Source organism: Gossypium raimondii, chromosome 11, assembly GCF_025698545.1.
Source record: "Gossypium raimondii isolate GPD5lz chromosome 11, ASM2569854v1, whole genome shotgun sequence".
NCBI lineage: Eukaryota > Viridiplantae > Streptophyta > Magnoliopsida > Malvales > Malvaceae > Gossypium > Gossypium raimondii.
The window spans coordinates 53427085-53442085 of record NC_068575.1 but is presented as its reverse complement, the minus strand read 5'-3'; the positions used below and the strand labels follow the sequence as shown (position 1 = coordinate 53442085).

General features: G+C 33.8%; 2 protein-coding genes and 1 non-coding gene across 3 annotated transcripts; 2 read left to right on the top strand and 1 right to left on the bottom strand.

The window, feature by feature from the left end:
* Positions 1–2236: 2236 nt before the first annotated feature.
* Positions 2237–2308, top strand: TRNAH-GUG (transfer RNA histidin (anticodon GUG)). The gene has a single exon. It is a non-coding gene; the product is annotated as a tRNA-His (tRNA).
* A 174-nt stretch (positions 2309–2482) lies between these two features.
* Positions 2483–8154, top strand: LOC105802957 (DNA replication licensing factor MCM7). Its single transcript, XM_012634880.2, has 15 exons — positions 2483–2647; positions 2740–2807; positions 2969–3028; positions 3116–3339; positions 3880–4057; positions 4482–4604; positions 4687–4776; positions 4983–5125; positions 5330–5507; positions 5832–6023; positions 6368–6540; positions 6690–6893; positions 7102–7267; positions 7429–7650; positions 7810–8154. Exons 1-15 carry the CDS (start codon positions 2617–2619, stop codon positions 7912–7914), a joined length of 2157 nt encoding a protein of 718 aa, XP_012490334.1. The 5' UTR covers positions 2483–2616; the 3' UTR covers positions 7915–8154.
* Positions 8155–12729: 4575 nt separating this feature from the next.
* Positions 12730–14849, bottom strand: LOC105802958 (uncharacterized). Its single transcript, XM_012634881.2, has 7 exons — positions 14611–14849; positions 14461–14532; positions 13925–13998; positions 13586–13724; positions 13387–13467; positions 13187–13282; positions 12730–13096 (listed from the first exon to the last, which is right to left on the bottom strand). The coding sequence occupies exons 1-7, from the start codon at positions 14743–14745 to the stop codon at positions 13031–13033; spliced, it is 663 nt and encodes a 220-aa protein (XP_012490335.1). The 5' UTR covers positions 14746–14849; the 3' UTR covers positions 12730–13030.
* Between the last annotated feature and the right edge of the window lie 152 nt (positions 14850–15001).

Below are 15001 nucleotides of genomic sequence, written 5' to 3'. Positions count from 1 at the left end.
CATCTATTGAACTATTTTAAAAGACAATAACATTTGTATACCTATGTACATTATCTTCTAAAAAGTGCTTCTTCTTTTGGAGAAATTAAAATTTTCGGCTTATAGAAAAAAGTGTTTTTGAGCTAATTTTTGGCTTGGGAGAAACATTTTTCTTTCAAAAAGCAGTCTGTTTAAGAATGTTTTTATCTTAGAAGTACTATCGAGAAACATTCCTAAATTAGCCTTACTTTAATTGTGGTTATGTCATGTCTATCTATTTATGGTTCCTTAGTATATTCTATTTAAAAAATCAAAATATTGATGCAATTTTAAAAATGTGTTTGGAGCGAGTTGTTTGTGTGCATCAATATAATACTTTTTAAATTTTGTTTTTGTTTAAATTAATTAATGTTTTATTTGTTTAAAAAATATTTTTAAGTTTAAAAATTTGATGTAAATTAATTTTAATATTGTAGAAGGTAAAAGTTAATTTTTAAAAATATATTTTAAGTTTAAAAAATTACTATATATATTTGGCCAATTTACTACTAAAAGCTTAATTTTTTTATAAATTTACCGAAATTGGCCCGGTATTTTATTATTTACCGGAATAGGCCATTTTCTGAAAAATCGCGTCCATGAGGGGGCGATTTGTTGCCACGTCAGCAAAGCGCGCTGACGTGGACGCGATTTCCTAACGTAGCGCGTTACGGGGGACGCGATTTGCCCGTTTTTCCCACGTTAGGTTTTTAGATTTTAGGGTTTAAGGTTTAGAGTTTTTAGGGTTTTGTAGAAAAAAGTAAACAAATAAGTCGCGCCCATGTTTACGCGCTTTTGCTACAGTAGGTCCTGAAAAAATAATTTCGAGTTGACGTTTCTAAGCAAATAGTATAAAATCGCTTCTAGCAGGATGATGTTTGATAATAATTTGGGAAATCGTGGCCTCGTGGACGCGCTTTTGCTACGGTAGGTCCTGGAAGAAATAATTTCGAGTTGACGTTTCTGAGCAAATAGTATAAAATCGCTTCTAGCAGGATGCTATTTGAGAAGAATTTGTGAAATCGTGCCCTCGTGGACCCGCTTTTGCTACAATAAGTCCTGAAAATTGAGAGAGGATTAGTTTGTGAAAAAAAAAGGGTGGGGTATTTATAGTTTTTTTTTTACCGTGTGGGGGGGGGGCAACGGTCAAATTTTTGATATTGCCTTTGTTCACTGTATGAGGGCAAGTCACATCACACGGTAGCGCTTTTGTCGACGTGGCAACAAATCGCCCTCGTGGACGCGATTTGTTGCCACGTCAACAAAGCGCTACCGACGTGGCGCGACTTCCTTGCATGTCCCCTGACATCGTGCTGACGTGGATGCGATTTGCCGGAAAAGGCCCATTCTGGTAAATAATAAAATACCGGGCCCATTTCGATAATTAAAAAAAAAAGCTTTTTTTGGTAAATTGCCCTATATATTTATGTCAATTTGTTTTATAGTTTGTATTTCTTATAATTTATTTAACATAATTATAGATAGGATTATAATTAATTTTAAAAAAATTAGGGCATATTTAATGCATCCATGCACATTTAGAGCATCTATTATTTAAGATAAATATCACACAAAAACTTGATATAAAAATAAAGTACATTTATATATGTATAATTTTGTATTCATAAAAGTTATTAATTTTATTCAACAAAAATATAACGTATAATAATATATTAAAAACAAAATAAATTTAAATGCGTCAATATTATGAATAATAAATATAGTTTTTTAAAATTAATTAACAAATAAAATATAACATGAATTGTTTTTTATTTTTGTTTTTTCGTAAGCAACATGTAATGAATTAATGAAAATATATCTTTATAAAGGATTTGCCTTAAATTGTTATTTTTATTCTAATTTTTTGAGATATTAAAAAATATAAAGAATTTGCTTTGAATTAATTTTTTAAATATAATTACCAACGACACGTGATAGATTATTATTGTGAAAATGACTGTTTATAAATTATGCCACATAGGAATCATTATTTTGTAACCTTATATTGCTATAATGTATTCAAAATCTTTAAATAATATTGGTTGAAATGAATGATTAAGCAGATTATGTTTTGATACCATTTGGAAAGTGATTAGTTAATTTGGATTACTATTCGCTGCATTAATAGTATATATATTTTTATTTTATGAGTAGTTTTAATAAATAATTTATTTGTTGCTTTGTCAACTTCAAATAAATGTACCAACAAAGTAACCTAGTGGCTGTAGTTTAGTGGTTAGAATTCTACGTTGTGGCCGTAGAGACCTGGGCTCGAATCCCAGCAGCCACAAGTTTTTATTTTTATTCTTCTTGCTCTGCGGTAAAATCAATCACAGCCCATAATTTTGATAGAATCATCATGAACGCACATGACCGTCACCCACTCTCTCACAAACTCACAAAATACACCTGGCTGTACCGTATCCATAGCATGAACATTTTTCCCGCCCAAACCCTCTTTCCCTCCTCATCTTGTTGCCGCCAAAATCTCATTGTTTTCACTGCCTAATTCCCATATTCTCCCTCACATCTCTTTTCTCGCTCTCGCTCTCGCTCAGTTCACTATCTCATTTCATTCACACGTTCAGTGAAGGAACCATGAAGGACCTCAACTTCGACGCAGACAAAGGTACTCGTCTCCCCCATCCCTCTTTCCATCTCTGCTGCATCATCCCTTCACTGATTTTTGGCTTTCTTTCCCCCCCCCTAATTTATCGACAGCTATCGCCAAAGATTTCATCTCAAACTTCGCAGACGCAAATGGCGACGCAAAATACATGGACATCCTTGTGAGCCTCCCTCTTTTATTTCCCTTCATCCTTACCAACTCTAAACCCTAGATCTCTTTTTGTTTTTTACTACTTGAATACAAAAAGGAAAATAGTACTTGTATTCTTTTTTAGTTCTCTTGCCTAATTATTTATAACCCTTATCCTTTTCTCCATTTCAGCAAGAGGTCGCGAATCGTAAAATTAAAGCAGTACAGATCGATCTCGAGGACCTATTTAACGTATGATTCTTCCTATTTTCCTCTTAATTTATTTTAGTTTTTTTAAAACTTAATTTATTTCATTGGCTGCTAATTCCCTTTTTGCAGTATAAAGACTTGGATGAGGAATTTTTGAAGCGGGTTACTGAGAACACTCGGAGATACATTGAAATTTTCGCAGGTGCAATTGACGAGCTTTTACCGGAGCCTACTGAGGCATTTCATGATGATGATCATGATATATTGATGACACAGAGAGCCGAGGACGCTACCAATAATACAGATGGGTCTGATCCGCGTCAGAAGATGCCTCCAGAGATTAAACGTTACTAGTATGCTTCAAGAACTAATTCTTTTACTCTTGACACATTTAAACGTGTCCTAAATTCTTCCTTTAGGGGATAATATATAATTGCTGAGTTTATGTTGGCATTTTATTGTTCTTGTAGCAGTGCATTTGGAGCTCATGTTTTACTAACCTGTTGGTTACTTCTACCCTTTTGGGTTTTAATAATAATAATTTTGAGTTTATGTTGGTTAGCAAAGAAAAAAAAAAGGAGGTACAGGAAAGAGTTAATATGACTAAACCATTGGGATTAAAAAAGTTTCCATTGCTTACAGCTTAAGTTCAAAAGTTTGTTGTCGCAATTGGTGGCTAGCTAAGTGGAAGCCCCCAAAATGGTGTGCATTAGTGGAAATTTTGTGGGAAGAACTTATTCTAGTATTTTAATAATTTGATCTTTTAAGATATCTGTACGAGAGATATGTTTAGCATGCTTTATTATGCGTATACGCTGTTTAAATTGTGTGAGAACTGATTCTTTTTAGGATACTTAGAACTGCGTTGGTTATGTTCACTTTTTTATATCCAGTGAAGTTTATATCAGAGCACCTTCAAAGGGGAGGCCGTTTACCATTAGGGAGGTGAAGGCTTCATATATTGGCCAGCTTGTACGAATATCTGGTATTGTGACTCGTTGTTCGGATGTTAAGCCTCTGATGCAGGTAGCTGTCTACACATGTGAAGAATGTGGTTGTGAAATTTATCAGGTAACTAATTGTCAGGTTTTATGTCTAAGCATTAAATTTTCTCTTTGCCACTAGGGATTGGTTGAGATGCTAAGGATGATATACTTCAGTTGTAAGGCTTATATTTGATTCTGGATACCTGAAGTCATTTGTTGTCGATTTATGAGTCAAATGTAAGTTTTGACTAGCCTGCAGCATGCTTTGGTCTTGGAATGGGATAACATCTACCACATGAATATATTTCTACCAAAAAAACATATATTTTCTTCGTTTAATACAATTTTGCCTAATTTGATAGTTGAATAGTAATCTAAAAATAGTGCCCTGTTAAGCTAGATATCATATACATGGTTATCCTTTTAACTGGTTTGCAAGGGACCTTAAAATGTTGGCTTGGTGTATTTTCCTGTAACATTTTTTTCTCTTTCCATTGTGTGCCAAACAGGATGTAACTGCTCGAGCATTCATGCCCTTGTATGAGTGCCCCTCAAGGCGTTGTTCAGTGAACAGGAAAAAAGGGAATCTTATCCTTCAACTTAGAGCATCCAAGTTTTTGAAGTTCCAAGAGGTTATAGATCAACATGGTTTTTTAAGATAATAGCAATGAATTACTCTGCATTGTTTGTAATGTGTAATATTAAATTTTCCAGGCCAAGATTCAAGAGTTGGCGGAGCATGTTCCCAAAGGCCACATTCCGCGGTCTATGACAGTTCATTTTAGAGGGGAAATGACGAGAAAGGTTGGTTGTCATGTTGATTACATGTAGCTGAAGTGCCAAAAAATTGATTTCCTGAAACTTCTTTATGTAGACATTGCACCTGTTTCCTTTCCCCTTTCCTCCCTTGCAACACTGCATTTCATGGCTGGGGACAACATCAATACTGTTTATAATGAAATCTAACTCTGCTGACAATGAATTTGTGTTACCTTGTTTGTCAAATTCAGGTTGCTCCAGGTGATGTTGTTGAATTATCAGGCATCTTTCTTCCCATTCCTTACACTGGGTTTAGGGCAATGCGTGCTGGATTAGTTGCAGATACCTATTTGGAAGCCATGTCTGTCACCCATTTCAAGAAAAAATATGAAGAGTAAGCTGCTTTTCTGATCTCATCGTTGGAAGGCACTTGTGGTTAATATCCATCTTTATGCTTTCTAAAGTCAGTATGTTAGCTTGCATAGAGGACATCTGATATGGGGGTCTCGGTTGTCTCCATTCACTGAAACAAATTATTTTCAACTATCCTTACAATATGTGCGTGCATGTATTTACACTCAATAATCCTCAAGTGCAGGTATGAACTTAGGGGAGATGAAGAAGAGCAAATTGCACGATTAGCTGAGGATGGTGATATATATAACAAGTTGGCACGGTCATTAGCACCTGAAATTTATGGACATGAAGATGTTAAAAAAGCTTTGCTTCTTCTTCTTGTGGGTGCTCCACACCGGAAACTAAAGGATGGGATGAAGGTAATATGTCACCTTATGTTCTATTGTATTTGTTGGCAGTAATTTTTTTGCTTATCATTTATCACTAGTAATATGGCTCACTACAAAGGTTGGCCAATTCCTTTTATTATTATTTTACTTGGAGAGTTCAAGTTATGCCCTTGAGCTATATGGCATCAATTTCATCACCCTTTTTTCTTTCCTACCTGAGCTATATGGCATCAATTTCATCACCCCCTTTTCTTTCCTACCATCAAAGAATCTTCTTTAATTAATACCTACCATTTGTATTTCTCATTTGAACATACTAATAGCGTTTCAATGAATTACTTGGTTACATTGCAGATCAGAGGAGATTTGCATATTTGTTTGATGGGTGATCCTGGTGTTGCCAAAAGTCAGCTTCTCAAGCACATTATAAATGTAGCACCCAGGGGAGTCTATACCACTGGCCGAGGAAGCAGTGGAGTTGGTCTAACTGCAGCTGTGCAGAAAGATCCTGTCACAAATGAGATGGTCTTGGAAGGGGGAGCCCTGGTGAGATGTGTTCTTTTCTTTGTACTATAATTTATTGTATTCAAGTGGATATGTTTATGGTATGAGAAAGCATAGAAGAATATGGCAACAATAATTGCTTACAGTAAGGACCACGTATATCATGCCAACCTTTTGTCTGTATCACCCATGTTACAAATTATGCCTTGTTCTGTTAATAGTTATACTTTTAAGTTGGTTTTGTTTTACACGTGCATTTAATATATCTGATCTGAAATATAATCTGTTTCATCTAATTATCATTAGTCTCAAATATTATCCCTTTTATCTGATTATCATTTTCAAGGTTCCTATGGTTTAAGAGAGACATCTTGGTTCTGTTTCAGGTGTTAGCAGATATGGGTATATGTGCTATTGATGAGTTTGATAAGATGGATGAATCTGATCGAACAGCAATACATGAAGTTATGGAGCAGCAGACTGTGAGTATTGCAAAGGCAGGGATCACCACATCTTTGAATGCAAGAACTGCAATTCTTGCTGCTGCTAATCCAGCCTGGTAAAAATATTTCAGGTCCTTCAAAGTTTTTCTAATTCTTATTGCGACTTATTGTTTTTGGCAATGGAAATAAGTGGGGTGCCGGGGGGGGGGGGGGGAGAGAAAAGAAGAGCATTTTATTAACTTGAATCATATAACTTGTTGTGAAGGGGAAGATATGACCTACGCAGAACGCCAGCTGAAAACATCAATCTCCCTCCAGCCCTTCTGTCAAGATTTGATATTCTGTGGTTGATCTTGGATCGAGCAGATATGGATAGTGATCTTGAGATGGCAAGGCATGTTGTTTATGTGCACCAGAATAAAGAATCTCCTGCACTTGGCTTCACTCCACTTGAACCATCTGTTCTTCGGTAAGCACAGTAATTGCTTTTACATGGAAAACTTTTAAGAACTTTATAGTTGACTCTTCCTGTTTGTTTTATGAATATTTGGGTAGTTACATGTATTGATATCTTGATTTTCTTTGAAGTTCCAGCATCATGTTTGTCACGATTTTTGTCTAGAAGCCTTGATTTCTTTAGTTATTATTTTATCTGGTTTTATGATTTTTGTTTGCAGTGCATATATTTCTGCTGCAAGAAGATTGTCTCCTTATGTTCCAAAGGAGCTAGAAGAGTATATTGCTACAGCCTATTCCAGCATTCGTCAAGAAGAAGCTAAATCAAGTACACCTCATTCTTATACTACTGTGAGGACCCTACTGAGCATTCTTCGAATATCAGCAGTAAGTCCTGATTTTCTTTACTTTACTGAGCATTCGTCAAGAAGAATGCCATGTAGATTGACAATAAGAGTGTGTTGTGCAAAAACATCTGCTCCTGGGTGGAGCTGTTTTCTTTTTGTTGGAATTGCAATCTACATGAAGTTGATATAATTTTATCACAGGCACTAGCACGGCTTCGTTTCTCTGAAACTGTGGCCCAGAGTGATGTGGATGAGGCTCTTAGGCTGATGCAAATGTCAAAATTCTCCTTGTATTCTGATGATCGTCAGAAGTCTGGTCTGGATGCCATTTCTGATATATATTCAATATTACGAGATGAAGCTGCAAGGGCTAACAAGATGGACGTGAGCTATGCCCATGCATTGAATTGGATATCTAGAAAGGTTTGTTCTCGATACAAACAGTTGAACTTGAGTTATTGTTGCTTATTATTTGGGAAAGTGAAATGTTATTCCACAATGAATGCCACTCAAAACTGAAATGTATAATTTTGGTTGTCAAGTTTATGTAAAGCTTAAAGATTTTTTGTTTGGATTTGACAGGGATATAGCGAAGCTCAGTTGAAAGAATGTTTAGAGGAATATGCTGCCTTAAACGTGTGGCAGATACATCCCCACACTTTTGATATCCGATTTATAGATGCTTGAAGTTGCTATAAAATCACTTGGAAGAGTAAGCTGCATCCATCTGCTGCCAAGTTCGAAATTAAGAGATAGTTGTCCGCTGTACCATTTTAAGTTAGTAGTTAGTATTTGCAGAGTTGAGTTTGAACCTTGTTTGACTGTAAGATTGCAAGTGATTATGTTCTTCACATGCAGCAAGATAAAAAACGTTTCTGTTTCAACTTTTACTCTCTACTAATAGCGAAAGAGATAATGATTGTCCAACTTACTGCATTCTCGTACTGAATTCGCCCTTCCCTCTCAGCACATGTTTAGCTTGTTGGAATTGAATAGAGATGTAATGGAATAGTTATGTGAGAATTGAATTGAATAGAATTAAGGGTCTGTTTGATTGAAGGAATTGATTTTCCAGAAAATTATTTCCAATTTTTCCAGCGTTTGATTGGCGGAAAACATTTTCCATTTAGAAAATAAACTCTAAAACAAGGAAAAATGGGTTATATTTTAGAGAAAATGTCTTACCCTTTCAATTTTCGTAAGACATTTTCCGTGCTCTCATCTCTATTGCCTCCTTCATTCCTTCCTTCATTTCCGGTAGAAAATTAATTTTGTTTATCGATTTTCCAGTAACTTGTTTTTTAATTATTCAATACTTGTTTTTTTAACACAATTACAAATAATTTATTTGATATTAATTTTTTTTAATTTATAACGATTAATATTGTAGCTTAATAATTGAGTATTATTATAAATAAATCATTGCAATATATGTAAAAATAATTTAAAATATGAAAAAATTATTAATATATATCAATATATGTAAAAACAATTTTTTCGAAAAATATTTCTAAGAAATCTGTCAAACAGCCGAAAATATTTTACACAGATTCAATTAAACATCAGAAAATATTTTCCAGTAAATCATTTTACAGAAAAGTAAAACATTTTCCTGAAATCATTTTACGGAAAATATTTTACTGGCAATCAAATAGACCCTAAGTATAAAATAGTTTGATCGGATGGTCATTTTGAAGGACGAAGATACAGAGCTTAGGTGCAACATCCCTGCAGTTAGCATGTACGTCCGCAATTTAGAGAGACCAAGCTTCGCCAATCGTCAGAAATAAAATGCTGAATAAAATCGAAATAAGCAGAAGCCATAAAAAATAGGATGGTAGTTCATTTTTTGAAATTTTATTTTGGTTTTGTATGTTTATTTAGAATGGGGTATACGATTGGTCATGAGTTTAAGTTTATTAGTTAATATAGAAAAGACTTGTCATTTTACTTTAACTCTCAGTTTTTTAAATTTAAAATACATTGAAAATAAATATGATAATACTTTTCCCATTTGATTTTTTTTTGTTAAATCATAAAAATACAAAGTAGGTAAATTCTTTTTCAAGGAAAGAATAATCTTTTTAACTTTTCAAAGAAAAAAGAATAATCTCTTCAAAATATATCCTATTTTATTTAAGAATTAAAAGATATATGTATATTTTATATTTTTAATATTAAAAATTGAGTTGTGCAGGATTTGTTAAATCCTTAAAATGAAAAACATGTTTTGCAGTGATTCTTAATAACTGGCTTGTAAGTAATATATAAGCAAATTTGTGAATAAAAATAGGGGTAGTTACATTTGGCGAGTTTAATAACCAATTATATGGCGATTTGTGTTGGCGCCTCGAGAGGGAAGATAAAAAAAAAAAGCAAGAAGGGAAGGGGCACCCTCCAATCTCGAAACCAAAGGCCACCACATTCTCAATATCCTTGTATAATCATTGGTCGATGTTATTGCCCAAAAAGTTGCACACGGCACTGAAAACCTCACCAAGTCTATATAATTTACTTTTAAAATTAAAAATGAGATAAATAAATTAAATCAGTGGATTCTTTTAAAAGAAAATTTTCTAATGATATTCTTTGATTAGTCTATCAATCTCCCAACAATCGAAGATATTTTATTTCAATGAAAGATTTTATCTCTAATATTCTGTTGAGAGCTTACATACCATGAGCATATGCCTTGTAGGCCTAATTCATAGAGTCAAGAGCGCGTTAGTTGGTGATATTTAAAAGGCTCAAGAAAAGTGCCAATATAGAACATGTAAATAAAAATGGACTTGACATGCGGAGAAATGCCTTATATGTCATGATTCGAGTCTTTACATGCCCATTTAAGCTTAATTATTAAAAATTATAAAAATATAAATTAAAATTTTCTTCAACCAACTTGTCTTGTAATTTTTATTTTAATATGTTTATTTTTTATAAGAAGGCTGCATTATACTGTAATAACTAATAATCTCAAAAGATAAATTAATTGAAATTTTATATATTAATCACCCCAAAAATTTACCTAGTTAAGAAAAGTTGTTTTATTCTCGATCATTTCATTAAATAAATGATCTCTTAATTATGAGATTAGGCATTTAATCCTTCATACAAAATGATGCACATTTTATAGTTAACAATTCATCTATTCGAAAAGCACCCACACGTAAAAACTTAGTTATTGGTTTCAACAATGAATATCATTACAACAAAAAAAATTCGTTAAATAAACAAAAGGATAAATCACATCAATAGTCACTCAACTTTTAAAAAATAACAAATCAGTTTTACTAACCATTTTCCGTTACAGGCCTAACGGAAAAATGAGCTGGCATTTAACGGGAGAGAAAAATAAAATAAAATTTTTACCCAAAAAATTCATTAACGAGAAATTTAAAAAACTTCCATTAACCCACAAATTAAAACCCATAAAACCATCATTAACCCAAGAATTTAATTCATATCTCTCTTTTCATCTCTCTTCTACAATAAGAAAAAAACCCATAAAATCATTAACTCAAAAATTAAAATTCTTTCTATTCCTGTCTTTGATTTCATCTCTTCCTTTTATAGAAAAGAAAATCCTACAACATGCTCTGTTTGGTTTTTAAATTGGGTTTCCACTGTGGCAAGTTAATTAGTCACGTCATTTGTTCCGTTAGACCTGTAACCAAAATCGTTAGTGGTGATTGATTTGTTACTTTTAGATAACATTATTAACTGATTTGTTATTTTTAAAAGCTAAGTGACTATTAATGTAATTTACCCAAATAAAAAACAAACCGATAAAACTCAAATGTAAACTTTGGCCCCCGGTTTATCAGAATTTGAGGCTAGAGAAGTCAAAGTGGCGTCGTTTCAACAAAATCAAAAACCCTAAATCTAGAGCCAAACGCCAAAACTTTGGTAACACCTGCCGTCTTGGAACAGCGGAGAAACTCACACCCAGAAAGAAAGAGCTTCTTTGATTCTCAGGTAACTAATGTATTCTCTTTCTCCTCTATGTTTTCCTTTTTCGTCTTTCCGCATTTATGCCCATTTCCTTTACCCAATTTGGTAGTGAATAATGTTGTAGAGCAACAGTTCTACAATTAATGCATACAAACTTGAAACAAAAAAAAGTATAGTTGAAAACAAGGGAAGAATCCTTCATACTCATCTCTGTTCTAGTTATTATGGGGCTTCTGGATTAATAATTTTCATGCCTGCGTTGGTGGGATTCTACTAATTATTGAATTGCCTAAAAATTGTAGAGATTGTGATAATGGAGGGTCAACCGAAAGTTAAAGCCTCACTTAGGCTTGGTTCTGAATTCTACACAGTGAATGCAAAAAAGGTCGGTGCTCTGTCTGAGCAGCTGTCTTCAATGAAAGAAGAAAGTATGAGCATATTGAAGGATTATATTACCAAACACAACGTTCCCAATGATGTCCCTGATGAATTGGTTGAAGGCTCTTCTGAAGACGACGAAGAAGAAGAACCCAAGAAGTCTAATATCAAGCCCAAGAAAGCTAAGATCAACTAGTACTTAGGTAAAAAACAATGTATGGAATTATTCTAGTTTTCAACCTTGTCACCCTCCTGTGTCATTGAAGAAACGTGAATCAGCTATTTATAGCATTATGTTGAACAAAAAATGCATTGTGAAATAGATTTGGAACTGATAGACTTTGGAGCATGTTTGTACTTGTTTGTTTTAAGTAGATATGTTTTTTATGTCAAGAACACGCAAAAAAGGATAAAGGAGAGAACCCCATCAGCCTATCAAGAATTGTATTTCTTGGAGCCTTTTAGCAAATTATAACCATGCACAAAAGTTATCCAGTGCTTATATTTATGGCTTTTCTACTTGTATTAGTCCTTTACCTTTTTCACACGTTTTCCTATAAGCTTTTCGTTGAATTTGTTCATATTTACCTACAAACTTATAGAATAGGCTTTGTTGAAAGGCGTTTGTTTATAGCGAATCTGGTGAATGAATTTTTCGAACCATTAATCAATTATTTGCACAATTTTAGTTTTTTCTTTTCTTTTAATGTATTTCAAGGTTTAAACACTTTTGATGGCAATTATGTTCTGTTAGCTCCTTGACTTAACTTTAATATAGGAGGGCAACATCAATGGAACCATCTCCTAGTAAATTGATGATGTATTTGATAGTTATGCCATTGTCAATCATTCGTTTTGCCCACTTTAAGATACAGTAATATGAATATGATGCGACTACTTTCTAACTTTTTGGTCGACCAAACCCTGCCACTATGAGCTGGAACGTGTGAGATGCATTGTGCCCGCCTGCCATTGAGTCATAGAATTTATGTGCTAGTTTTGGCCTCCTGAATGGAAAATTACTATTTGTCAATGGAGAAATTTTGACCCAACAGGATTTAAGCGTTTTGATCAACTGAACTTGTAAGAATTCTTTTTGGTGTATGAGCAACTGCATTATTTTGAAAGCATGTACATATTGGTCCCCCCCCCCCCCCAAAAAAAAAAGGGCGGTTAGCACCAATTAGGCCTTCCTGGCATTTCTTAAATTTCTTATTATATAGTACATTGGTGGGTGGATTGGCAAATTATAATCCTCCTTTAAAAAAAAACAAAGAAAAGAAAAGCAAGCTACGGCCCACCAATCTGTACACAAAATCCATGTTTTTTTTCTAATATTTTTCCTTTTCTCTATTCATATTTCTTTCTTTGGGGGCCTCTATTCATATTTTCATTCTAAAAGAATCGGGGGGGATTTGGGATTACAAGTAGGAAGTGATTGGAAAACTTGTATATATGTATAGTTGTAAGATTGTCAGACATTTTGAAGCTGCTCAACACTGTCTTCATCATCAGAGTTGGAGATATCCTCGTCGCTAACCTGTGAAAATTGTGGTATTTAGTTGAAGCTACAGATTTTGTAAATAATTACGTTGATGTTTAAAAAGGGTAAATGAGATAGGGAACTGACATGCAACTGTCGCCGAATGCTGTTCCGAATAGCTGTAATTACCCGAATCAATATGTACATTGGCAGTATAATGCCAGTCGCTCTAAAAAACAATATCTGCAAAATATGCCAAAAAAAAAAAACAAAAAAACAAACATAGATTAGAAAAAGCTACAAAACTATTCTTAGGATCATACGGAGAAAAGGGATAGGGTACATACTGTAAGAAGTGCAAATGGGTAATGATCAGTTTCGCCATTCAGCACAGCAAAGAGATGTTTGACCAGCAAGACGACAGTAAACTGCCAAAAACACATTAACACGATAATAATAATCAAATGTCAACTACCTGTTACCGGTGGGGTGATTTTGGACTAAATCCTGTTCTCAATTGATATAGCAAAGAAATGAAAGACATACAGTGAGGGCCAATGATTGGCAGCAAGATGCCCCTCTGTCTGCAGCTGAAGTACATTCGGACAATTCATTTTCCTCAGCCAATGCCACTAATCTTTGCTCTTCTGCTTCAACCTCTGTTCTTGGAATTTGTAGGCTATCTCTGAGATCCAACAAAAACGATTAGGGGAAAGGCATGTCTAACTTTTTACGTTAAATAAGAAATAAAATAAAATAAAGTTGAATGCATTTTTGTTAAAAGTGGATAATTTTTTTATTAATTTTCAAACCGTAGCAGCAGCTGGCAAGTCCTGCGCCATTGCCAACAAATTACGAATAGAGAAAACAAAATTAAAATTATACCTGATGGTTACTGCATCTTCAATCAGCTGAGCCTTCTTTGAAGGAACTGTTACTGTATATCCTGGTTCATATTCCTGCAGTATACAATTAAAATTTTTTATTCATAATCAACGCTTGAATAAAGATTAAATAAACTTCTGGAAACGTTTTTTATTTATTTTAAACTTCCGATGAAAATAAATCATAGTAATAGTTCTTTAAAAACATTCTTTAAGAGAATTCCAGGAATCTGAGATATTGATATTTAAATGAAGTAATGGAACCAGAATTGGAAACCATACTTTAGTTTGTTTGATAATGAAGAATCCGATAGCAACCAACTTGAACCACATGGAAGATGACAGGGAGACTTGGACAAAAAGAAAGATTGAAACAAGTTTTGAATACCCCAAGGTCCAAAACAAGAGTTTGAGAAAACAAATAACCGGTTTCGTATCAACACAACAATTAAGAAAAAGAAACAACAAATTGCTATAATAACCAAATTTGAAAATATTTACAATTTTTTTTATTGCTATGATCATTAAGATTCAGACCTGAAGACAAACTTCACAAGTCGTGTTTCCCTTCTCGTTACACCATCTCTGTATACAATCTCTATGAGCAAACTGCGAACAGATAAAATCAAATCATCAAAACAAGGAAAACCCAATGATCGGAATCTGAAAGGGGGAAAAACGTTTTACCTTAACAGTGCCTGAACAAGCACAAGGAACTTCCAAGCTCTTAAAGCTTTCCAACTCTTCTTCATGGCAAATTCTACAGAGTGAAATTGAAGGATTCGATGAGGAATTATCGACAAACAAAATAATATCTCCCATTTGTTCTCAACTTTTTCCCCCTTTTACTCTGTTTTGCAAAACTTGCTTTCCCTTATTATTGATGTTCAAATTTGGCTATCCTCTGTTTTCCTTTTAAATGTCCCTATTTCCTCTAGCAACTGGACTTTAAATATAAGAAACGGGTATCGAAGTTCCATAAATGCCCCCCTGCGTTATTATTAAGTGAAAATTACATAAATATTTGGCTTCATTTTTATTTAATATTTATTCAACGAATGACGCGGTTTAAACTTTA

Excerpts from the sequence above, each read along its gene's own strand:
- LOC105802957 (XM_012634880.2), top strand. The coding sequence starts at position 2,617 with ATGAAGGACCTCAACTTCGACGCAGACAAAG. Across the intron at positions 5,126-5,329 it reads TTCAAGAAAAAATATGAAGA|GTATGAACTTAGGGGAGATG; the intron begins GTAAGCTGCTTT and ends CCTCAAGTGCAG. Across the intron at positions 6,024-6,367 it reads TCTTGGAAGGGGGAGCCCTG|GTGTTAGCAGATATGGGTAT; the intron begins GTGAGATGTGTT and ends GTTCTGTTTCAG.
- LOC105802958 (XM_012634881.2), bottom strand. The coding sequence starts at position 14,745 with ATGGGAGATATTATTTTGTTTGTCGATAATTCCTCATCGAATCCTTCA. Across the intron at positions 14,533-14,610 it reads CTTGTTCAGGCACTGTTAAG|TTTGCTCATAGAGATTGTAT; the intron begins GTAAAACGTTTT and ends ATCTGTTCGCAG. Across the intron at positions 13,283-13,386 it reads ACCCATTTGCACTTCTTACA|ATATTGTTTTTTAGAGCGAC; the intron begins GTATGTACCCTA and ends CATATTTTGCAG.